General features: G+C 48.4%; 1 protein-coding gene across 3 annotated transcripts in view; it reads right to left on the bottom strand.

Annotated features, from left to right (window-relative positions):
* The window catches only part of RBM19 (RNA binding motif protein 19), a 197,071-nt gene that overhangs the window by 133,211 nt on the left and 37,795 nt on the right, over positions 1 to 26,065 (bottom strand). For all 3 annotated transcript variants that reach the window (XM_036759156.1, XM_036759174.1, XM_036759164.1), the window contains exons 17-21: positions 20,383 to 20,561; positions 15,874 to 15,934; positions 12,202 to 12,281; positions 10,899 to 10,954; positions 8,994 to 9,110 (exon numbers count right to left, since the gene is read on the bottom strand). In XM_036759156.1, coding sequence (XP_036615051.1) covers positions 8,994 to 9,110; positions 10,899 to 10,954; positions 12,202 to 12,281; positions 15,874 to 15,934; positions 20,383 to 20,561 — 493 coding nt within the window. The remainder of the gene's footprint in view (positions 1 to 8,993; positions 9,111 to 10,898; positions 10,955 to 12,201; positions 12,282 to 15,873; positions 15,935 to 20,382; positions 20,562 to 26,065) is intronic.

The following is a 26,065-nucleotide window of genomic DNA, read 5'->3' as shown; positions in this document are numbered from 1 at the left end:
ACCACAAACAGCTCACAGTCTACTTGGAGTCCCTCCATAAGGGCCTACTCTGATGTCACATCATGACTTGGAAGTCGAGGGAACCCTCCAGGGATGGGTATGGCACAAGACTACCTCTGCTGCCTGGACCAGAGCACAGATGATTGTCAGGGGCTTTCGTTTAGTTCAGGCCGAAGACGGCTGCTGCCTGTTTTTGTATGGCCTGTGGGTGAAGTAGGCTAGATCTGGCTCTCAGGTGGTTTGCCGACCCGAGTCTCTGACTCTCTAGCACAATCAAGGGATGAAGAAAGAAGCTGTCCCACAAAGTACGACAAAAACGGGCAGACTTTGTTTCTTCTATGGTCCATCCTTAATACCTACTGGCGTTGCTCAGGGCTGTTTCCTTTTACTCTATAGGTGGTGAAATGAGAAGTTTGCACTCTTTGTCTCTTACACACACACATACACTCTCTCTCTCTCTCTCTCTCTCTCTTTCTCTCTCTCTTTCTCCCGCTCTCTGATATCTCTTTCCTTAGAGCTAATAACACAATAAGTGAATATTTTTGAAGATAGTGACCACTGGCAAACTGCTTTACATATGAGGCCAGTAGATAGTGCAACAGAACACTGGGCCCGGAAACCAGAAGACCAGAGTTCAAATGCAGTCACTTCTTTCTGCCTCAGTTTTATCATCTGTAAAGTGCAGATGATAACAGTACCTACCTCCACAATCTGTCATGAGGATCAAATGTGAGGATCTGTAAAGTTTCTTGCAAACCTTAAAGCACCACATAAATGCCAGCATCATTATCAACATCATTTAAAGTTGATTTGCTCAAAAGTCAAAAAGTGTGGGCTGCCAACTGATAAATGGTCAAAGGATAGGAACCGGCAGTCTTCAGAGGAAGAAACTAAAGCTATCTATAGGCATAGGAAAAAATGCTCTAAATCACTATTGATTAGAGAAGTACAAATCAAAACAACTGTCAGGTACCACATCTCTCCTGTCAGATTGGCCAATATGACAAAACAGGAAAATCATAAATGTTGGAGAGGATTTGGGAAAATTCGAACACTGTTACATTGCTGGTGGAGTTGTGAATTGATCCAGCCATTCTGGAGAGCAATTTGGAACTCTGCCCAAAGGGCTATAAAAATGTGCATACCCTTTGACCCAGCAATACCACTGCTAGGGCTATATCCCAAAGAGATCATAGAAGTGGGAAATGGACCTGTATGTACAAAAATATTTATAGCAGCTCTTTCTGTGGTGCCAAAGAACTGGAAATCAAGGGGATGTCCATCAATTGGGGAATGGTTAAACAGGTCGTGGTATATGAATGTAATGGAATACTATTGTGCTACAAGGAATGGGGAGAAGACAGACTTCATAATAACCTGGAAAGACTTATATGAACTGGTGCTGAGTGATTATAGACACATGGTATCTGTAAGGACTAACTGATAGACTTGGCTCTTCTCATCAATGCAAAGTTCAAAGGCAGCTCCAAAAGACTCATGATGGAAAAAGCTATGCACAGTCAGAGAAAGAATTACAGAGTCTGAATGCAGATTGAGGCAAACTATTTGCTCTCTCTCTCTTTTTTTTTTTCTTTTTTGGTTTTGTTTCTTCTTTCTCATGATTCATTCCATTGGTTATAATTCTTCTTTACAACTTGACTATTGTGTAAATAAGTTTAATGCAAAGATATATGTAGAACCTATATCGGGTTACATGTGGTCTTGGCAGGGAGGAGGGAGGAGAGGGAGGGGGAGAAAATTTGGAACTCAAAAACTTGTGGAACTGAGTGTTGTAAACTAAAAATAAATATTTTTTTTAAAAAGCTAAAAAAAAAGTGTGGGCTGATTATTTGGAGAGATGATGGATGGGTAGAACTCTCAGAAAAGTTAGCAGAGAAAAAATTATCTAGTGAGCTAATGCAGAGCACTCTTGAGACAGGTATCCTACTTTGATCCTGGTCCCTGCTGCCTTGTGACACCCTTCTGGGCACTGGTGAGGCTGGTTTACTCTGATGGTTAGAGGACAGTAATCATGAGGCCCAGGGGGCCAATGAATCCTGAAGACAAAACTCGTTTTTGCACAGATTCCACTCCTGACTTATGTAATTTTCTTCCTGAATGCATACCATCAGTCAAGAGGGGGCTTGGGTAAGAGTGTAGATGGCTTGGCATCCATTCCCCCTACTGGAAAACTAACACAAAGGCCATGGATTTGGGAGGGGGTTCAGGATATCAATGCATCTGAGATTTCATTAATGGGGGCCATTTTCACCAACGGTGCAAATTGAAACCTATCCAAACCTGCTCATCTTTGTCAAGTCAACAAGCATTTATTAAGTACCTACAAAGTAGCAGGAATGGTAAGAAAAGGAAGGGGTGGGGGGGGAAGTTTTGTTCAAACAATATTGTTTGACTTTAGATTAGTCAGGGGTGGGGAACCAGCGGCCTTGAGGCCACATGTGGCCCTCTAGATCCTCAAGTGAACCCCTCTGACTGAATCCAAACTTTGCAGGGCAAATCCCCACCCCTGGATTAGATCGTAAGGTCCCTGTGGGCAGAGACTGGCTTTGTTTTTATTTGTATCCTGAGCGCTGATCACAGTGCCCGGCAAACGGCAGGTGCTTAGTGCATTTTTATGAACTGATTTTTGTCAGTTTCCCATTGCAATGTCACCGGGGTCCACCCAAAGTTCTGCGATGGGGGGAGGGGTGCGTTTCTCTATTTCCCTTGGCCACTGCAAGAATACCAACAGGGTGCATGGTCTGCCCAAAAGTTCTCTCCAATAGTGTCACATGATAACACTCCATACTTGTACAACAAAACCGAAGGGCACGGCGCCTTGTTGTGGCTGTGGCTCAGTCATTTTCAGTTGTGTCCAACTCTTTGTGAGTCCATTTGGGGTTTTCTTGGCAAAGACACTGGAGTGGTTTGTCATTTCCTTCTCTGGCTCATTTTACAGATGAGGAAACTGAGGCAAACAAGGTTAAGTGACATGCCCAGGGTCACACAGCTGGTGAGTGTCTGAGGCCAGATTTGAACTCACGCAGAGCAGTCTTCCTGACTCAAGGCCCGGGGATGTATTCGCTGTGCCACCCAGCTGCCCTAGCACATTCATTAGCAATCTCCTTTTACAGATGAGGAAACTGAGTCTCGCTGACACACAGCTAATAAGTAATAGAGCTGTGACTTCTGACTAGAAGACCAGTGTTCCTTCTAGTACACCATGCTGTCTTCCTCATCTTCATCTATACATGGATAAGATGTTTATAAGGAAATGCCATCTAGTGAAAAACCAGCGCTAGACTGGGAGTTAGGAGAACTCAGATTTGAATCCTGCTTCTGTGACACTGGACAAGCCACAGAATCCCAGAGCTCTGGGTGGAGGGGCCCTTAGGAATCTAAGTCTTACCTGAAAGAGGAAACCTCTTGTAAGACACCAAAGGGCTCATCTAGCCACTGCTCAAGGCCTCCAGCCTCGGGACCACCACTTCCCGCCCCCCACTTGTCCATATTAGCAAAGTTTCTGGCTATCAGTCTATCTTTTGGAAACTTTCACCCAATGGTCAAAAATGGATTCTGCTCTCAGGGCCCCCTGTAAGGGGTTGGTGCCGACCCCGGGGCTGTTAGGACCCTAGCACTTGGCCTGTTTCCTGGGTAAAACCAGACAGGCTTAGTAGGAGTTGGAACGGCAGGTGCCCGGTGGGAGGGCCTCCACCCTTAGCAGCCTCTGTAGTCATCCTACACATGCAGGCAGAGTCTGTCCACAAAGGACTCACAAGCCCAGAAGGAGGGATCTAGCTGGCCATTACCTAATGCTCTTGAACCAGTGCCTAACACCATGCCTGACGTAATGCTTTGTTACTTTACTTACTGGAACATCTTTGATACTTTACGGGGACATCCTGCCTCGTGCCTCACGTAGCTCATACAGCTCTGATACCACTTTGCAACATGCCCGAGCATTCCCATGCCCCCGTAGATACTGTAGGACGGTATCCCCCTTTGTTCCCACACCCCTACAGAAACTATCTTGCAACAGTCCTAGTCTTTCCCATACGCTTGTAGATCCCATAGTGTACCACACATTGCAACCATCCAGATCCTTCCCATACCTGTATCAATACCCATACCAGAACAAAGTGCAACAATATAACTGTACTGCAACCTTTCTATTCCTTCCCATGCTGTCATCCCCTTACCCATTGGCCCCCTGCTTCTGCTCTTGTAGTGCAAACCCTATAAAAATGGAGGATTTCTCCCAATAAAGTGGAGTTGCATCCACCTTGACTCCCATCTCATCCATTGCATCGCGAGATTGGGGTCCTTGCTGGTCGGGGACCCCCAACAGCCCCCAAAACAAATGTGACCCGCCCCAAAGGAGAGCTTCGGCTTCCGTGCTCCCCAAGTCTTCCTCAGCCCAAGTCCTTGGAAAGATCCTTACACAGTATGAGTCTGAGGCCCTTCCTCTTCCCTGCCGCTTTCCCTTAAGCTGGCCTGGACAACCATCTCTTACCATCTCTAGCCTCACTCAGTCTCAGTTTCCATCTCAGTAAAATTCGGACACTACCAGCCCCCACATCACAGAGCGGCTGTGATGTCAGAGAAGATGCAGAAAGCACGTCAGGGATCTTATCCGAGTGCTGTCCGCTACTTCTGTTCTCATTGCTAGCATTCTCTTCACAGCAGCATAGATCTCAAGCAAGCCAATGGATCCAATGCTCTAGTTTTACAGATGAGGGAACTGAGGCACAAACAGACGAAATGATCTGGCTATGGACACAGGGAGGATCAGATCAAAGATCTGGAGCTGGAAGAGGCCTCTAGACTTGAACGGGGAAGAGGGACCATCTGGACCCATTTCTTCATGCTACAGAGGAGGAAACTGAGAAACTCCAGCTCAGCACTCCATCCACTACCCCACAGTGCCCCTCACAGGAAGCAGCTCGCTCACGTCTCGTATTTGATGGAACTTAGATATAAATGATCCCGTGGCTAGCTGCTATCCCACTTTTTAAAAAATGTTTACTATTTGGAGGACTATCATACCGGAAGATTAAATGGATGCCTTTTGTAACTGAAATCAAGTGTTGGGATGTAGGTTCCTCCTCTGCAGGCAGGAACAGAGAAGATGATGGGAATGACACATACCATCCTTCCTGTCCCTTTTGATTTTGATTTCTTCTGCTAGGTCTCTATAAGAAAAGAGCTTTTCATGCCACAAATACGGCATGTGAGGGGTGTTTAGCATGACAATATCTATTATGACTCAAAGTGGTGTCCAGGTAATTGAGGGCAGCTGTGGTCTGTGAGGACATGCAGGTCCAGTAGTTTGTTGGCTGAATTCTGAAGAAGATTTGGGGGCTTTTATTTGTAATGGGGGGATTTGTCATTTGTTGGTTTATGAAGGGGAGCAAGATTCTGGTGAATAATTGACATCATGGTCATTGCTGTGATTATCACACTAGGCAGTATCTTTAGAAATCCTACAAATTTACAAACGGTAGGAAAATCAGAAGTCCTAAGTAAGTACATAGTAGAAGTGTCCCCAAAGCTACAGCAAGACTGGGTTCCCTCCCCAGTGGAGAAAGGCAATGGAAGGCTCCCTTAAAATCCAGAAACCTCCCCAGGCCAAATGACCAGTGGCATTGTCTAAAACACATGGACTGCCAATTCATCCAGAGCAAAGTCTCCTTCCCAGAGAAGGTTAAGAGTGTCCCCTGCTGTTCTGTGCTGGGAACTGCCTTTAATCTTCAATAACTGGGAAAAACAACAAAAGGTAGGCAGGAGGTGAGGCGGGGGGCTTTCACTTTCCAGGGGCAGAAGGAAGATGACCTAGAAAACCCTGCCACAATGGGAGGGAGGGAGTGTGCGAGGAGGTGCAGTGACGTGTAATTATGCTCTGCATAAGCACAGCACCTCCTCTCCTCAAAACGAATCTATGGAGCAGGATCAGACAAAGCTCTCATCCCAGAAACAAAAGACAGTGATGCAGAGGAGAACTGTTGGCTAAAATATACCACGAAACTAAGTGAAACTGCTCTCGTGGTGGGACAGTATTTCCTGAGTAACATGCACTGTTCTCTGCACACCCGTTTTGATCAGGACACTCATAAGTTGCCATCCTTTCCAAAGGTCACGATGGAATCACTCGCAAACGAGCCGGCACACACCTAGGCACTGACCTACCTTCGTGTAACTAACCCTAGAAATGCGGCAGAAAGGGGCTGGACTGGGATTCAGGAACAGCCAGGCTCAAAATCCCACCTCAAATACTCACTCGTTGTGTGACTGCAAAGGAAGTAGCTTAGTCTCACTGAGCCTTGAAAATCTAAGACACACCTGCCACACTGCACAGTCATGAAGACCTGGATTCAAATGCTCCTGCAGATAATAAGAGCTAGCATTTATATTTCTCTTTAAGGTTTGCAAAGAGCAAATCGTAATCTCAATTTATCTTCACAAAACTCTTGAAGACTGGTTATTATCCCCATTTTATGTATGAGGAAAGACAGGCAAACAGAGGTTAAAGTGATTTGCCCAGGGTCACACAGCTAGTGAGGTCGCATTTGAACTCAAGTCTTCCTAACTCCAGGCCTAGCACTCTACCCACTGCACCACTTAGCTGATGTGTGACCATGGGCAAGTCAGTTCTTGAGTTTCTTTATCTGTATCCCAAGTGCCTAACACAATGTATGAGACACAGTAAGTGCCTAATAAATGCTTGTTCCGTTGCTCTACAAAATGCAGATAATAGCATTTATGTGGAAGAATGATTGTGAGGATCAAGTAAGGTAATCTATGTCAAGATAACCACCAAGATAGAGATGGGCTGTCATCTGGGTCTTCCTTTTTTTGCATCAAGTAACAAACCTCAGGTTTCTCACCTTAGACTGGAAGATCTGGGAGAGAAACCATATCTTCTCTAAGTGTAGTATGTCTCCTAGATCCCATGGGGGTTTGAACCCAAAAGCTACTTAGTAAACACCTGCTATGGTGGCTGAGTATTATAGCACATCATGGATGTGGTCTTCTCTGTGGGTACTTGGGTCAGTCTAGGGAGTGCAGAGCAGCCAACCCTGGGTCCTCATCCTGAAGTCATGGAATGCAGACCTTCAGAAGCCCTTAGTGACCTGGGCCAAGCCCCTCACTGTGCAGAGGGAAAAGTAGAGTCCAGAGAAGTCAAATGGAAGAGAAGCTTCTTGGGGTAGGCCCTGGGGTCATTTTTCAGGCTGGACCTCTGAATTCACTGGTATAGAGAACCCTCAGGGAGGAAGTTTCCTCTAGGAAGGCAGATCTCCAAGTGTTCTACAAATCATGGCTTTTGAGAGGCGTAGGGCATGCCTTGGCCACAGTGAAGAATGTGTCAGAGACTGGGCCTGAACCTAGGTCTTCCTGACTGTGCTGCATGGCACACCATCGGTGCTTAATAAATACTCGCTCAAATGAAATAATCCGAACTTAGATTATTGGTTCCATGAGGGCAGGGGCTGCTTATAAGCACAGTGCCTGGCACATACTAAGGGACTTGTCCAAATTCACAAAGGCAATGATTTTAAGCAAGCCACTTCCCATTCCTTCTTGGGGCTTCTGTCAGAGGCCTAGATGACCTTGAAGATCATATCCAGCTCTGAGCCCAGTCTTGGAAGGACTCGCTTTCCCTGGGGTTCTACCCACTGCACCAGGGCAGCATGCTCAGCACATTGTGGGGAGTTCCATAAAGGGCTCCCACCCTTGTAAACCCTCTGGTGGAAGTCACAACTCCACAGAATTTAGCAGAGTGCCTGGCACACAGAGGGAGCTTAATAAATGCTAGTCTACTGAGTGACTCCGCTACCCATCAGGACTTGACAAGCCGACACAGAGACAGCCTTAATTTGTCTTCACGGTCTGTATCTTTGGGGATCTCGGCCAATTCTGGATTAAACAAGTGTGTTTAACTCACATATGCTGAATTTCAAATCAAATAAGATGATGCACGCATAGCACTGTGCAAACTTCAAAATTCCTATATAAACGCTAGCTGTCCTCGTCATCACCACCACCATCGCTAACATCACCGTCATCACCACCACCATCACTAACATCACCGTCATCACCACCACCATCACTAACATCACCGTCGTCACCACCATCACCATCACTAACATCACCGTCATCACCACCACCATCACTAACATTACTGTCATCACCACCACCACCATTACTAACATCACCGTCGTCACCATCACCACCATCACTGTCATCACCATCACTATCATCATTTTTCAGCAGATCACCACAATCATCATCATTGTTCTTATTCAGCAGACCACGGTGGAATGAACCCCATCCCTCCCATGTAACTAACAGCATCCTAAGTAGCATCCGCCCTTCCCTTTACTCTAGACCCTCCCCTTCTCCTCATAAAAGTAAATCCAGCACATTTCCCCATCCTTCTTGGCCTTGGTAAGTGGCCATTAACCAATAAATGAGCCGGTGTTATTATGTGAGCTCTTGGAGGCTGGACCACTCCCAAAAAGCACACACTGGATCAGGTGCCTTCTGGAGACAAGGGATCTGCTCAAGGAAGGAGGACCTCCTGTGTCAGAGGACTCAGAGGTCATGGCCTGATCACTCAAATCTACCACAAGCATTTTGCTTCTACATAGAGAGCCAGAGATGACTGACCAACCCCTCCAAAGAGAACCCCCAATGAAGGTTCACTCCTAATAAAGACCTTCACAACATTCCAAGGTGGGAAAAGAACCGATTAGAACCCTGGAGTTTCACTGGCCACCTTCTGCCTAAAGCTGTGGGACACGATGCTGAGGTAACAAGGGGAGAGGTCAAGGGCAGCAAACATCCTTAAGAAACAAGACAAAAATGCCCGGCATGGCTCTGTGCCCTGCCCCCTCATCCTCCAATCCCCCGCTTTCCCCCGCACTGGTGAGTTTCATGATTCCGTCCAACTTGTGCCTTGGCTGGGCTGGATGAAGGTGGCCATCTCTTCTTACCTGAATAGCTCTCGGATTTCCCGCACGTTGGCCTGGAATGGGATGTTCCGGACTAAGATCTTAGATGTCCTCTGTTTTCGGGCCGTCTGTTTCTGCCGAGCTGACGTCACAGCTGGCCTGGTTAACCAAGCAGAAGAGGAATCCAATCAGTCACCCAGAAGAGGGATTTGGGACTTCCTTCCCAATTCCCAAACTGTGCTGGACTAGCCTCCCACACTAAATGAAGCCAGGTGTGCAGTGCCCAACAAGTGTGATCACTTCAGTTAAGATGACTGCCTGGCTGGCCTGCTGACCTCTGGGGCTGGAACAAGAGGAGGGGGCAAGTCCACCAGCCCTCCCCCTGCAATAGGGCAAACAGGACATGGGACACTGTGCCTGTCTCTCCTTACCCATCACAGATGTCTGGATGACATCCATAGTTATTTGGAGACATGAGTTCTAATCAGCACAAAGGCTTGAGAAACACCTGGGAAGTTCAAGGAAGGGAGTTGTGGTTTTCTAACCTGGATCCCTTTTCCCACTTTATTTTTAGATGGATAGAGAAGACCACATGGCTTGGCAGGGCTCAGCTGAGACCCCCAACTTCTTAATGTGAAGGGACAAATTTGCACCAAATCCTGAAGTCATTTTCTTCATGGGAATGCTCTCAGATAAAGTCCTTATTTGACGTCTCCTTATAGCCTAAAGGTTCCCCTAAGTTCTCGTGAATGAGTGTATCTTCTCCCAGGATTCCTGTCCTCCTGGAGCTTGTAATCTAGCGAGACCCAGACACTTCTGTCATCTCTCAATGCTGGGGTCCATCAGACAGGCAGATGTCTCCCAGAAGGTGGCTGTGGAGCCCTTTAAGGCTACAAAGGGCTTTACAAGGAGGGATTACTTTTGGTAGGAGAGGGAAGGGTGTCCAGATCTGGGGTTTCACTGGTATAGGGGTCTCCCAGGTGAGGAAAGTCTCTCTACTAATGCAAGTTGGCACATTCACTGTGACTTATCATCTTAGAAATCTGCCCAGAGCCCAAGGGTCACAGAGTCAGGATGTTTCAGAAGCAGGACTGGATTCAGGTCTCCTTAATCCTGAGGCCAGCTCTTTGTCCCCTACGCCATGCTATAAATATGCAGAGAGAGAAGAAGCACTGGGGCCAAGAGGTTGAGTGACCAACCAATAGTCACCCATTCACTAAGGAGGCCTATTTACTCCAAGTCTATTCCTTCAGTTTTCATGCCACAATGGAGCCCACTGCCATGAAGCAAGGTGGCTCAGTTCATAGAGCACCTGGCCAGGAGTCAGGAAGAAGACCTGAGTTCAAATCCAGGTGGCTGTGTAACCCTTCACCATCCCTCATCTTTGCCTGCTTCAGTTTCCTGCACGATAAAATGGGAATTACAAGGGCACGTCCTTAGCAGGGCTGCTGTGAGAATCCAATGAGATATCTGTACCCCCACCTATCAAAGGAAGGCACTTGGCCTAGATGACATCTGAAGGCCTTTCTACCTCTGGGCTTATGATCCCAGACTATAATTGTCCCCACGTCCCATTCACTGTCAGGTCCTGAGGAGAGACCTTACTGATGGATCACTCATTCTTAAGCTGTCCCCCCTGGCTGCTTCTCTGTTTATTTCCACTGCCCAGACCAATGCAATTAGAGAGCGTTTCCCCTCGAATGTTTCCCATTATTATAATAAATGTGTATTAGGCATTTATGCAATGGACCAGAACGGCTCCAGTTTATCATGGAAACGTATGTTTGGGACATACACACTCAACGCCACCTTAATTATAAAAGGCTGACATGCCCGGGCAGGAGGTTTGGACTTTGTGGGTGTTAAAAGGGGCAGAAGGTACTCTGGGGAGCACCAAGAAGACCCCCCTACATCGGGGGGAGGGAAGGCAGAAAGCAAGAGACTCACTTGATGGCTCTCTCGGAGATCTTCACTTCCAGCTTGTGGTCGTCCACCATGCAGCCCTGAGAAAGGAGACCCAATGACTCTGTGTTCTGTTCTCTTAAAAACCCTCATCTCAAACGTTGTTCTCTACTAGAATGGCCCGAGCTGACTAAGGGGAGAGTCTGAGTGGGGAGAGAATCGGAGGGAGTGATCACTATCCAAGAGGAGGGATGGAGTTTGAAGATTCAATGAACAATGTCTTTTTTTTCTCCCCAAGGGCTGGTTTTGAAAGAAGGTCCTAAGGGTCCCTGCCCTCAGCCTCATCTCAGAGGTATGGTAAATGGAAACCTCCCTCCCTCCTGCCTCCGCCACTCACTGAGCCACCCAGCTCCTGGCACGAGAGTGGGAAGAAGCAGGCAAGGAGATGGGGGAACAGCAGAGCATTAGGGGAGGATATTTATGGTAAAGTAGCTCTTCGCCCCCCTGTGCTGATCTAAAGTCAGTAAGGATTAAGAGCTGGAAGAAACCTAAGGGAACATGGTCATTGTACAGACTGACTCAGAGAGAGGAAGCAATGTTCCCCAGGTCACACACACACAGCTGGCACTAGAGAAAGCACTGGAGCTGGGAGTCAGGGAGACCTGAGACACAAGCTGGGGACACTCCATGCCCATGAGCTTCAGTTTCCACACCTGTAGAATAGGGACAAGAGCACTGACCTTCCAGGGTCACTGTGAGGAACAAATGAGGCATTCCACGTAAAGGACCTGGCAAATCTTAAAAGGCTATGAAAATGTCTGCCATTACAATGATTCGAACCCAGGTCTTCCAGCTCTTAATCCAAGCTGCTTCCACCGCTCCATGTTCAAGGCCCTCAGCTCATGGAGAAGGAAACCATGCTCCAGAGAGTCTGATGAACTCACCCAAGACAACTGTCCAAGTGGCAGAGGAGGGAGGACCTTGCACCAATATAATCCCAGGTCCAGTCCACAAGAAAGCCCCATAGGCAGGAAGTATCTGAACAGGGATTGAGCCTAGGCCTCCTGCGTTCAAGGCAAGGGCTCTCTGCACCACACAGTGAGAAGAAAACAGACAGGTGGTAGGCAGTGAAGAATGGGGGCAAGTCCCAGGGCTGCCCCTGGCACTAGACTAGTTGAGAGATGGGCAGTAATCATGGGCCTGCCAGTTCTCTGGGATCTCCACCCCTTTTCAAGAATCCATGTGTCCTCCCAAGCTACTGGGCACCACTGGATGCTGTTATCTCCCACCCAGCCCCATCCTCTGCAGAAAGTGCACCTGGGGGCACAAGGCTGGGGTGGCCCTTTACCTGGAGCTGTTTGAGGGCTTTCTGGGCCTGCTCTGGCTTCCTGTACTCCACAAAGCCAAACCCCATGGACAGTAAAACTCCTGGAAGAGAGAGATAGAGGATATAAGACTCAGGTGGCCATTCCATGCTAACAAGAGGAAGACACCAGGAGCACAAGACATAAATGTTGCTCTAGAACACCCTCTTCATTGGGAGTCATCTGGCTCAGCCCCAAGACTGGGTACCTGCCCTCAGGGCACTTAGAGTTCAATAGTGGAATAAGACAGTCAAACCCAATCATGCAAGAAAAAGGAATTAGATTCCTGCATTTAAGGCTCTCTAGCTCTCAGTGCCAGAATGAGCCAATCAAACATGCATTTAGTAAGCACTTACTGTGTACCAGGCACAGCCCTGGGTGCTGGGGATATGAAAAAAGGGGAAAACAGATGCTGCCATCAAGGAGCTCCCATTTTAATGGGAGAGACAATACGCATGTAATAGGTACTTATAAGAGCTGGCATTAATCTGGCTCTTCAAGGTTTGCAAATTGTTTTACAAATCTGTTCCCATTTCATACCCCAACAACCCTTGGAGGTAGGTGCTATTATGATCCTCATTTTACAGATGAGTAAACTGAGGCAGATGGTGGTCACTATCTGAGGCCAGGTTTTCCTGAGTCCACGCCGAGTGCTCCCTCCACTGGGTAAGGTAGCTGCCATAAGATGTGCCCAGAGCAGACAGAAGGGCACGCCGTGGAGGGGAAGGCACTACCTGCAACAGGAAAGATCAGGAGAGGCCTCCTGCAGAAGGAAGCCAGGGATGTTAAGGGGCAGAAGAGAGGAAGGAGAGGATATCAGGCACAGGGGACAGCCAGGACAAAGACGAGAGAGAACAGGGAGCTTCTTGTGTAAGGAAGAGCAAACTAGGCCAGCCCGGCCGGACCCCAGAGTTCATGTGTGACCCTGGGCAAGTCACTTAACCCCAACCACCTCCAAAAAACCTAACCCTGTAAAAAAAAAAAAAAACTACCGCCAAAGCCAGTCCTATCTCTCCTCCCTCTGGTGAGTAAACACCTTGAGAAGGTGACATCCTCCAAGTGCCTTCACAGCCTCTCTTCTCAATGTCTTCTTCACTCTCCACAGTCTGGCTTCCAACCTCACCAGCCAACTGCTCTCCAGTTACCAACAGTCTCTTAATTTCCAAATGTTGTGTCTCCATTTTCTCTGTCCTCTTTCCCTTGACCTCTCTGCGGCCTTTGACACTCGATCGCTCTCTCTCGGTAGATTGTGTACACTGCTCTCCTCTCTCCCGTCTGACCTTCTTGGTCTCTTAGGACGAGTCATTATCTAGGCCACACTCACGATCTGAGGGTTTCTCAAAGGCTCGGTCCTGACCCCACGGATTCAATGAGTATCTCTAAGCTAATGACTTTCAGATCTGCTTAGCCAGACCTAACCTCTCTGCCGACATCCAGTCCTGAATCTTTTGGACATTTCAAACAGGATGTACCATAGACAGCTTAAACTGAGCATGTCCAAAACTGAAAAAAAAATCTTTCCCTCCAAACTCTTCCTCTTTCCTGAATTTCCTATTACCGTGGAGGGCACTACCATGCTCCCAAGCTAGATGTCCTCCTCGGCTCCTCACATCTCTCACTGGCTGGCACATCCAATCTACTGCGCCAAGGCCTACGGATTTGACCTTCATAAAGTCTCTCCAATATTCCCCTTCTCTCTTCTGAGACTGCTGCTACCCTGATGCAGGCCTGACCTCACAGACCTGCTGCTCCCCTGGCCTCAAGGTTTTCCCCACTCCAAGCCATCCTTTATTCAGCTGTCAGAGTGATCTTCCTAAAGTGGAGGTCACACCCTATTCAATAAGCTCCTAAAACTCCCTATCACTGGCAGGATCAAACATAACAATGCTTAGTTTAGTATCCAAAGCCCTTCATGACCTGGCCACCTTTTCTACCTCTCTAGTTTTCTGATACCTTGTGGTGCCCGCCCCGTGCCATGCCAACAAACCCCTCATACTTGGGGAGCTAGTTCACTGGTCTTGGCATTCCTCATATAAGACTCCATCTCTTGACTCCAGGCATTGTCCCTAGCTGTGCCCCCTGCCTGGAATGCTCTTCCTCCTCATTGAAGCCTCCTGGGTTCCCTCAGGCCTCAGCTAAAATCCCACCTTCTAGAGGAAGAATTTCTCAGTCCTTCCCTAATACTGGTGTTTTCCTTCTGTTGATCATCTCTCACCAATTTAGATAAATACACACACAAACACACACACACACACACACACACACACACACACACCCCTTCACTGTATAGACAGTTTGTACACATAGAGTTACTGGCATTGGGTCTCTATCATTAGACTATGTGCTCCATGAGGGCAGGGATTGTCTTTAGGCACTTAGCAACTGCTTGTTGACTGATTCTCCTTCTCTGCATAAGTACAGTGACTCCCCTTCTCTACAAAACTGGGGTGCCTGACCCCTTCTCTCCAAAGGTGGGGTGCCTGACTCTCCTTCTCTACAAAACTGGGGTGCCTGACTCCTTCTCTCCAAAGGTGGGGTGCCTGACTCCTTCTCTCCAAAGGTGGGTGCCTGACTCCCCTTCTCTACAAAGGTGGGTACCTGACTACTTCTCTCCAAAGGTGGGTGCCTGACTCGCCTTCTCTACAAAGGTGGGTACCTGACTCCTTCTCTACAAAGGTAGGTGCCTGACTCCCCTTCTCTACAAAGGTGGGTGCCTGACTCCTTCTCTCCAAAGGTGGGGTGCCCGACTCCTTCTCTACAAAGGTGGCATGCCTTACTCCTCTCCAAAGGTGGGCACCTGACTCCTTCTCTACAAAGGTGGGTGCCTGACTCCTTCTCTACAAAGGTGGGGTGCCTGACTCCTTCTCTACAAAGGTGGGTACCTGACTCCTTCTCTACAAAGGTGGGGTGCCCGACTCCTTCTCTACAAAGGTGGCATGCCTTACTCCTCTCCAAAGGTGGGTACCTGACTCCTTCTCTCCAAAGGTGGGTACCTGACTCCTTCTCTACAAAGGTGGGGTGCCTGACTCCTTCTCTACAAAGGTGGGTACCTGACTCCTTCTCTACAAAGGTGGGGTGCCTGACTCTCCTTCTCTACAAAGGGGTGGTGCCTGACTCCTTCTCTACAAAGATGGGTGCCTGACTCTCCCTCTTTCCTGCACAGACTGTCAGGCTCTGCTGCTGTGTTGACCAGTTTTGCTGAACTCTCTTTCTCATCCTTGTTCACTCTATTTTCAAGAGCTTGGCTTGCTGGATGGGGAAGGAGAAGGGACAGATTTGGAAATGATGGGACCGTAGAAACACAAGTGAGCAGCACAACTCTGACACTATATTATTGTCATCGGATGATGGGGCGGGCTGGGCTGAGACAGAGGGAAACACAAAGTGCTCATGCAGTGCATGAGTCCACTCCAGTCTGAGGAGTCCTGCGGGGAGGGTCACTGCTGGCCAGGACAATGAGCAGGACATGGGGAAGGGGCGACGGAGCTGAGCCCTGAAGGTTTCAGCCAAGGAACATATCCTTTCAAACAGACTGACAGAGCCTTGGAGGTCGCCAGTCCTCTCTTCTGCCCCTCCCCGTCCCCAGCTTCATCACCCAAGGCACCTCCCATCCTGTCCCAGGATCCCAAGGGATTGATTTCTAGTTCAGATTTTACCTGCTTTGTTCTTTTTCTTGGAAATAGTGCAGTTCTTCACAGTTCCAACTTTTGAGAAAACCTAGAAAAGAGAGAGTTTTAACTTGTATCAGACCCAAAGGGGCCCCTTGAAAATTGTCTGCCCTGCAAATGATCCTCGGTCTTGGTAGGGATCAAGAATAAACCTTATGTGTCTTATTGATACATGAATCATTAAAGGTCACAACAGAGGGAAAGGTGAACATGGCAAGACTGCATAAAGCCAAAGCTGGGAGGGGTCTTAGATAGTGGGGTGTCAGAGCTAGAAAAGGAGACCTTAGAACAGGGAATGTCAGGGCTGGGGGAGGGGCCTGAGAACAAGGAATGTCAGAGCTGGGGGAGAGGATTTAGAGCAGGGAGTGTCAGAGCTGGGAGGAGTGACTTACAATGTCAGGGTGAGGGGAAAAGGATACTGAGAGTGTCAGCGTTGGGAGGGCTCTGAGAATGCAGCCTACCAGAACTGACAGAACCTTAAAAGATCAAGTGAGCCAGAAGGGAACATAAGGATGATCTGGTGATCTGGTTCCCTGCCTTCATTTTACAGAGGAGGAAAGTGAAGGCCAGAGGATTCCAGTGACTTGCCCAAGGTGACCCAAGTGCAATGAGCTTCTGCCTTCAAAGCCGGCATTCTTCCCAGGGCCCCAGGGTGCCTCCCCTGAATGGAACAGAGGATGCTCAAGGTCCTGCTCACCAGGAGCAGGAGGAAGAAAACCCCTCACCAGGAAATGGGGAGCAAGGATTTCACACTCTCCTTCAGGGCTGGGACTACCTCACTTTTTACAACCACAACAAGGAGGATGAAAAGAAGCATTCATAAAAGTGCTTTAAAGATTACAAAGGACTTCACGTGCATTCTCTCCCCACAGGTCAGGTGCTGTTATCATCCCCATCTGACAGATGAGAAAACCAAGGCAGGCAGAGGTTAAGTAACTTCCCCAAGGTCACACAAGTAGTAAATGTTTGGAGATGGATTTGAACTTGAGTCTCCCTGACTCCAGGCCCCACGATCACTACACCATGGAGCCCCGAGCTGCCGATCATCCCCAGTGCCTGACTGGTATACGTCGGGTTATAGGGTCCCACTAAGGAGGGGGGAGGGAGAGGCTGGTACTATGATGGGAATGAGGAGCATGCCCCCACCCCAAAGCCCACTTTGTGTAAACAATTCTGCCCCCAAATCTTCAGACTGTCCCTTCGAGAGACCTCTTCCTATTCTGGGAATGAAGAAAGTGGGACAAAGGCAGATTAAATCCTTTTCCCAGGGTGGCACCATGGGATAGAGAGCTCAGGGTGAAGGGGCCTTGGACTTTTTTTTTTTAAATAGGGGCAGCCAGACAGCTCAGTGGATAGAGTGCTGGGCCTGGAGTCAGGAAGACCTGAATTCAAATCCAGCCTCAGACACTTACTAGCTGTGCGACCCTAGGCAAGTCACTTAACCTCTGCCTGTCTCCATTTCCTCATCTGAAAAATGAGCTGGAGGAGGAAATGGCGAATCACTCCACTATCTTTGCCAAGAAAACCCCAAATGGGATCATGGGGAAGCAGACATGACAGAGATAACTGAACAACGACAAAAATTATTGTGTAGTTAAGTGGCTCAATGGATAGAGCGCTGAGCCTGGAGTCAGGAAGACCCGAGTTCAAATCCAGCCTCAGACACTTACTATCTAGAGTCAGACACAACTAAACCACAATGACCAGGGCAAATCACTTAATCTCTGTTTGCCTGCTGTTTCCACTGCAGAAGGAAACAGCAAACCACTCCAGTATCTTTGTCAAGGATGGACAGAACGGCCCATGGACTCACAAAGAGTCAGACACGAGCAAACCACAAAAAGGGGCTTTTGGCCTCTTTTGAGGAAGGTCTCGCAACGCTGAATCTCCATGAGCAGAGGCAGTGCAGTCTGGATGGGCCGAGAGGCCTGGGGTTTGATGCTGCCAATATCTGTGTGAGCCTGGAGAAGTCCTTGGCCAAGCTGGATGTCACCTTCACTTTTTTTAATGATAATAGTATTTATATAACGCTTTAAGCCATACAAAGCACTTCACCAATATTAACTTTTTATCTTCACAAAAACTCTGGCAGGTGGTCTTGTTATTCCCATTTGACAGAAAAGGAAACTGAGGCAGACAGCAGTGCAGTGACACACCTAGGGTCCCAAGACTAGCAAGTGTCTGGGGCTGGATTTGAGCTCAGGTCCTTCTGTCTCCAGACCCGCTGCACCCCCCAACTGGTCTCCTTTGTAATCCTGTGTATCTTATTTCATGCATTTAAACCTCATCCTGAGGAGGGCTTCTTCACCAGGCTGCCCTAGGGGCCCATGACCTAAATAAAGGTGAGGAGCCACGGGATCATGCTTTGGTGGAAGTTACCTAGGAAATGCTAACGTGTATCCATTCGTGATCTGGGAAGGTGCCTGAGCCAATGAGTGGACTGCAAGGAGGTAACAAGGGCAGAGAGGCCTTCCTCATCAGGACGGCCTCAGGCTCTCATACAGAGAGTGCCCTCCTGGCTGCAAGGTTTCCCATGCTTCCCGGGGCCTGGGCTTTGTTCAGCAAGCAGGGCCGGGAGCTCTGTCTGCCCAGAGTAGGCAGATCCTGGCTCTGGGAGGGAACTGATCCCCTGGCCCTCCAACAGGCTTGTTCCTGCTGGCTCACCCTGCTGCCTTCACCTGGAGTGCCCTTCCTTCTCCTCTCACTAGAATTCTCGCCATCCTCCAAGGGCATGGCTTAAGGTGAGATCATCTCCTTCTCTGGCAGTCTCAATGTCAAGGACCAAAGTTTGAAGATGGCCCAGAGGCCATCGACTCTGTTACCTCCAGAAAATCCCTACCATGCACCTGACAAGGAGTGGCACCCAGCTGCTCCCAAGGAGCCCATTCCCCTTGGGATGGTCTTGTTCTAAGGTCAGTGCTCCAGCCCCCAAGCAAAAGAGTCCTCTCTGCACAGTGGAAGGGGCACTGGAATTCAGAGCAGGACCACTCAGATTCAAACTCCACCTCAGCACTGACTAGTGGTGTGACCCCTGGGATCTGAGCCTCAGTTTCCTCATCTGTAAAAGGAGAGAGTTGACCTTGATGGCCCCAAAGATCCTATCCTGCTCCAAATCAATGACCCCAAGGAATAAAGGGGTTGGAGAACACGCGCCCCTCAGACCCCCTCCTCTGATTTCTGTCCAGGGTGGTCTCTCCCTCCTCTGAACCCCAACAAGCCTCCCTGTCAGCATCAGTCCCTCAGCTAGCACGGCCTAACATCTACCCCCTCCTCAGCCGTTTCTCAAGCACACAGCTTCTCTCCAACCGGACAGTGCTCAACCCCACTACCTGCCAAGGGATTTTCCTAAAGAGCTGATCTGGCCATGCCATCACTATCCCAGACTTCAGGGGCTCCCTGACTTGGAAGAACAACGGAGACGCTTTTTTGGCTCCAAAGTCACTCACGGCCCAGCTCCATCATGCTCTCTCCAGTCCAGCCAAACCTGCACATCCTGGCTCTTCCTCACATGCCCAGGCACAGAGATGAAAGACAGAGTACTGACTCCCCTATCTCCAGGCCTTTGCCCCTGGCCGTCCATCATGCGGAATGCTCTCTCTCATCTCTGCCTCGTAATGGCTGGCTTCCTTCATGAATCAGCTCAAGAGTTACCTTCTAGGGGAGGCCCTTCCTGTTCCCTGCCCCCCAGACACCAGGACCCCTTGTATGGGGGGCAGGTGATGCATTTTGTATTTTATCAGATGCAACAGTAACAGCTCACATTCAGGCATCCACAGTGGGTTTGCAAAGTGATCTACGTGTTACTGCTGGGGATGGGGAGGTCTGTGTCTTTTAGGCTCTCTGAGGACAGGGTCTTTCACTTTATTTCTATGAGAGCTGAGCACACAGTAGGCACTTAATAAATGATCCTTGAAGGATTGACAGTGCACATCATCGGAGCTCACAGAATTAGAAAAAATCAGAATCCCTGGCCAGAGAGGGCACCCAAGAAAGCCTTGAGGAGAATGAGATCCTCGTCCCTGAAAGGACAGCGCCTCTTTCACAGGAGCAGTGCCTGACTTGGGTCTAACTGCCCCATGAGCCCCAAAGTCGATCCAGAAACAGGAGGGCTAAGCAGCAGGTGACACCCTGGGATAGAAGGGGAAGCCTTTCCAGGGTCAATGGAAGAAAAGCTCAAGAACAAGAAAAATGCCCAGGTACCATGGGCCGTCACAGTCACAGCCAAGGGGATGGTGTGGACCTCAGAGGTCATCCAGGCTGAAGCTCAGAGGTGGGAATATCTTGCCTGAGGTCAGAGAACTCATGGAAGGTGAATGTGGGATGCCTCATCTCTAACTCAACTTTCTAGGATTCCTCTGTACAACATCCCTGACAGGTGCTCAGTCAGCTACTGCTTGAATCCTTCCTGTGATGGGGAACTCATGACCTCACTTAGCACCAAGTGACCCTCATGGACATTATCAACCACACACAATTGTTTGCCAACAATTCACTCACTTCTTTCAGCATCTCCTCTGTTGTAGAAAAATTGAGGTTTTTGATGAACAAAGTACAACCAGGAAGACTCTCATCTTCTTCATCTTCATCATCCTCTTCTTCGCCAGTGGCGTCTGGTTTTTCTTCAAGGGCTGCTGCTCCTTTCCCTGGGGTGTTTTCTGCAGCTTCACCCTCTGGTCCTAAGTCCCAAACAGAATGAGATCAATGTTATGGTGGTTAAGGGATTAACGTAGATGAACGGCAGAGGGGGTCAGCAGAGGCAAGACGGGGCTCAGGTCCAAGAAGAGAAAGCTTGTTAACGTGCCTGGTCGGGAAGCACCGATGATCACCCCCCCACTCACCCCATTTACTCCCAACCCTTCCTTGGGAGGCACATGGCTGTGTTCCAGGAATTGATTACTAGTTATCTGGGACTAAGGCAGACTCTGGAGCAAAAGTAAAAGAAAGAAGCTGCAAACAAAGGGATGATAATGAAGAATTACAGCTATTTCTAAGAGATAAAGGGAGGAGTGGGGGATGGGAGGAGGAGGAGGCCAACCAGAAAAACGTCCCCTTAAGGTTTAATGTGATACCCCAAAGAGATCAGAGAAGGATGCATGCAAACGTGACTATGTATAGCAGCTCTTCCTGTGCTGGTAAAGAGGGGACCCAAATACTGGGGAATGGCTGAATAAATCAAGGCATATCCAGAAAGACAAAAGGGGGAGCTTCAGAGAAACCTGGGAAGATCTAAAGGAACTGATGCAGAAGGAAGAGGGCACAACCAGGAGAGCAAGGGATACAGTAACAAAGACACTTACAGGCTTAGGAACTCTGAGCAATACAATAACCAAGGACAGTGGGACTGGTGAGGATGAGGTGGGACAGGCGGGTGCGAGACGCAGACCAAGATACTGACTTAGCATGCTTGTTACAAGGGCCTTTTCTTTTTTATTCCAGGGGGGTGGTGGGAGAATAAGGTGGTGAGGGGTGGGGCAGGAAGGAGGGAGAGACAGAGAAGGGCAAAGTTGGAAGGGGGAGAGACAGAGGAAAAGGAGGGACTGAGAGAAAACAGAGGCAAAAGAGAGGGAGAGAAGGGACAGAGACAGAAGGAAGAAGAGAAAGGGGGGAGACAGAGGACGGGGGTGGGGGAGAGAGGGAAAGAGAGAGAGGGAGAGAGAAAGACAAAGACAGGGAGGTGGGAGAGAGAGAATAGAGAAAAAGAGAAAGAGGAGAGGAACAGAGACAGAAGGAGGAATGGAGGGGGGAGGAGGGAGAGAAAAAGACAGAGATGGGGGAAAAGAGAAAGAGAGAAAAGGATGGGAAGGACAGAGAAAATAGAGAAGGGACAGAGACAGAGAGAAGGGAGTTCAAGGGAGAGAAACAGAGGGAGAAAGAAGAGAAAAAGAGAGATAGGGAGGAGGGGCAGATAGAGACAGACAGAGACAAAGAGAGAGGGACAGAGAGAAGGAGAAAAAGTTAGGTAATTAAAAGCAGAGACAATTGGGGCAGCTCTGAAAGCTACAAGTTGAACTTATTATCTATTTAAAAGTTCTTTTATGTATATGGAAACTCCTATTTTATTTGGTGTTTGTTAAGTTCAGAATGAAAAAAAAAATAAGGGTCCCTGTGCACACAGATTATTAGAGGCTGGCCCTCAGTTTTGGTCGGGAGGCGTGGGGAGGGAATGCTGGGAGGCCCACTGCATCCTGGATTAAGCAGGGCTGGAGAGGAATTCTAAGGTTTGCCTTTGCCTCTCTTTAGGCCTGTTATTTTTAGTTGCCATGGAGTTGATGGACTGGCTGGCAGAGTGGGGTCATTTTGAGCTGGAAGTGACCTCAGACATTGAGGCCTACTCACGTCCAAAAGAGCTTCTTGCTATGGCATATATAGACAAATGACCACCAGTCATTGTGGGTGTGCTCAACAAGACCCTGTCCTCACCGAGTCTGTCTCTGCCTCAGCGGCTGCCACAGTCTTGGCTGTGAGGCAGGACAGCTACATCCGTCAAAGGGTGCTTGGTTCAGTTGGAAAGGTGTCTGCAGAATGTCACTGAAATGACAACTTGGTCACAAAAGTGATGTGTCTATACTCATGGGAAACATGGGAGACGAGATCCCATAGTCAAAAAAGGCTAGTCTCCATTGTGTTATCCATCGTGTCTGTGCGTGTGTGTGCATGTGTGTGTGTGTAGGGGTGGGGGCTGTGTATAAGCTGTCCCTCGTGCCTGTGATGCTCTCTCTTCTCCCTTTTAAACCTAGAAATCCCAAGCTCCCTTTCAAGCTCAGGTGCCACATCCTACATTGTGGTGATTGTTTTGTCCTGCTTTTTTGAAGAGGACCAAGACCATGTCTTGACTTGCTAGTGAATTGGGTTTAAGTGAGGCAAGGTGGCACAGAGCTGCCAGCCTCACCATTTCCAATCACTGAAGTCCAGCAGCAAGACAAAGTCAGGATGACCTGGAATACAGATGGCCTTGGCACTGCCTTCATGGCCACTGGAACACATAATTCTCACCTGTCCATTCTGCTGAGGGCAGATACCTCACTACCTCACCAATGGGTCTGAGGCCCTTCGGTTACCCTCAACCTGGTCTAACCCATCTGCCGAGATGGTTTACTGGGCTGTGGCTGCTGCACACGCTACTGCTTCTTGGAACCCCAGATGAGTTGGGTGAAGGTGAGACCCAAAGGTAGATGAGTAACCCTGAAAAGGGCTTGGCAGCCCTCACACATGAGGCTCTAGTCTTCTATTCTCCCACATAAGGCCTTTCTAGGTGCCCTCTAGTAATTACTTCGTATAGACTCTGACGAAGTAACGACCTAGCCACATGTTCAAGAAGCTTACATTTGATCAGGGAAAACACAAGATAAGTCAATGCATGAGATACACAAAGCAATTTCTGTAAGGTGGAGAAAAGCCTCAGGATGGGTTTCCAGCAGGAAGGAGCACCTGAGATGAGCCTGGAGGGAAACCAGGGATTCCACAGGGCCAGAATGAGGAAAAAGGGCCTTTCAAGCAGGAAGTACAACTGTCCAGAAATGGAATAAGGGGAGAAGGGAAGCCGCCCACTAAATAGTACAGAAAAGACTCAAACTTATGTGTTTTCCAGAATCACTGAAGCAGAATAAAACTGGAAAATGAAAATACTCTCTGAACCAAATTGATATTTCATTCCATTCATGTTCCTGACAAAGACTCTACAAGGTCCATGAAAGAGATCACAGGTACAAAACATTTTCTGTGGGTGAAGGGTCAAAGGACCTGGTGTGTTGATGGGGGTTACAAAGGGTTGTGGGGTGGAGATGAGTCACCTATGTCTCAGTGACCGGTCCATCTGCCTCTGTTTATTCCTTCTCTGTAAGAACCCCCCAACTCAAGAACAACAGATGCTAGACATCAGTACTGTGTCTGACATCAGAGGGAACAACTCAGTGGGGTTGTGGACCAGAGATGACAAGTTAACTCTCCTACAAATTTACTCTCTTCTTTCTCTTGAACCTTCTCTGAGGCCTATGTCAAAACTTCTTTCTCTCAAATCATTCTAGAACAGCGTTGGGGAACCTGTGGCTTAAAGGCCACATGCAGCCTTCTAAATCCTTAAGTGCAGCCTTTTGACTGAATCCAAATTTTACAGAATAAATCCTTTTGACTCCCAATTTTAAATTTTAATTTTAATTTTTAAATTTATTCCCAAGAATAAATTCAAGGATTTGTTCTGTAAAATCTGGAGTCAGTCAAAAGGCCACACACTTAAGGATTTAGAAGGCCACAGGTTTCCCACCCCTGGTCTAGACAGAAGAGACTCTGCATGTTCTCCCTGGTCTCTGGTCTGAATGCATCTTGACCTCTCTTCTCTGCCAAATGAGCTCCAGGACAAAATCATCCCTGGCCTGTAAAATGGAAAGTTTTGTCCATGTGTTGTTCCATCTTTTCAACATTTATGTTCCCCTAAGGATGCTGCATTATTGTGAAAGGCAGAAGTGCCAAATTCTGTGAGGAATGGAAGCTGCCAGGAGACCCAAGAGTCAACAGAGAAGGCCATGGTGGGCACCAGCAGGCTGCCCACATTTTGAATGGAGGTCGCACCATGGGAAGTAGGGAGGGGATATAGCTGAGTAAATGCATAATGAAAAAGGAGGTGGGTGGGTGATGTAGTGAGGGTGAGAGATAACAGATTGGAAGCCCAAGCGTCCCTACTGGTACTCTGAAAACTTCAAGATGCCTCCAGCAGGAGACAGAGATCTGTGGAGGGCATGGTCCTAGGCTGAGAAGAAGGGGATGGGCTGTGAGGCTCATCAAGGAAGGGAAGCCCACAATGAGGGGATCCCACGTTTACTGAAATGTTGGTTTTGTGTTTCTGTCTCATTTGGCTGTGTCATCATCTGCACTAGGGCTGCTAGATTATAAATTACTAGAGTGACAGGCCTTGGTCACCACGGGACACTGCACACAGTAAGTACAACACCATGGGTAACCAGCCTTCTCCTACTGCAAGCGGGTGATTATGAGTCCACAAGGGATCAGGGTTCCCAGAGTGACAGCGAACATTTAGGTCCCTCAGGTTAATGAAGAACTGGGCTAAGCCTGGAACCCTAAACTTAAAGACACTTTCACCCTATGGCTAGAAGAATCCTAAGGACAGAGTGTCAGGGCAGGGAGGGGCCTTAGAAAAGGGAATGTCAGGACAGGGAGGGGCCTTAGAATAGGGAATGTCAGGGCTGGGAGGGGCCTTAGAACAGAAGGTCAGAGCTGGAGCGGTGTTAGAACAGAAAATATTAGAGCTGAGAGAGGCCTTAGAATACAGAATGTGAGAGTTAGGAGGGGCTTTAGAACAGGGAATGTCAGAGCTGGGTGAGGCCTTAGAACAGAAAGTGTCAGAACTGGGAGGGGTTTTAGAGACCATGTAGATGAATTACACTTACTAGCTATGTGACCCTGGGCAAGTCACTTAACCCTGTTTGCCTCAGTTTCCTCATCTGTATAATGAGCTGGAGAAAGAAAATAGCAAACCACTCCAGTACCTTTGCCAAGAAAAACCCCAAAGAGGTCATGAAGAGTTGGACATGGTTGAAGAACAACAAGAAAAGTCTAACTACTTCATTTTGTAGTTAAGGAAATGGTGACTTAGTGAGGTGAACTATCCCAGGTCAAGTCAAAGAGTATGCTAAGTGCTTGCTATACAGAGAAAGACCCAAAACCAGTCCCTGCTCTCAAGGAGGTCACAGTCTAATGGGGAAGACAAAGAGAAAACAAGATGTGCAGATAAGATCTACAGGGGATGAATCATAGCTAGTCACTGAGGGAAGGCACTAAGATTGAGAAGAATTGGGAAAGACTTCCTGAGAAGGCAGGACTTTAGCTGGGACTCAAAGGAAGCCAGGATGAAGAGTGAGAGCAGTCCAGACATGAGGGACCACCTGAGGAAATGCCCAGAGCCAAGGGATGGAGAGTCTGGTTCGAGGAAGAGCCAGGAGCCAGTGGCACAGGACCCAAGAAAACATAGTGGGGCATGGAAAGGGAGGAGGGGACTGGGTAATGATCAAAGGCTTCTGGACTTGATGTTGCTGGTAACAAGGAACCACTGGGGTTAATGGGTCACCCAAAGACTTAGTGGCAGAGACAGGACAAAAATGATACCCTCTTGGCTCCTTGGAGTCACTGATCTCTGTATCTAATGGAAATCATGACAGAACCAAGGGTC

Source organism: Trichosurus vulpecula, chromosome 1, assembly GCF_011100635.1.
Source record: "Trichosurus vulpecula isolate mTriVul1 chromosome 1, mTriVul1.pri, whole genome shotgun sequence".
Lineage (NCBI taxonomy): Eukaryota > Metazoa > Chordata > Mammalia > Diprotodontia > Phalangeridae > Trichosurus > Trichosurus vulpecula.
The sequence above is the reverse complement of the archived record's forward strand: the minus strand, read 5'-3'. Positions and strand labels throughout refer to the sequence as shown.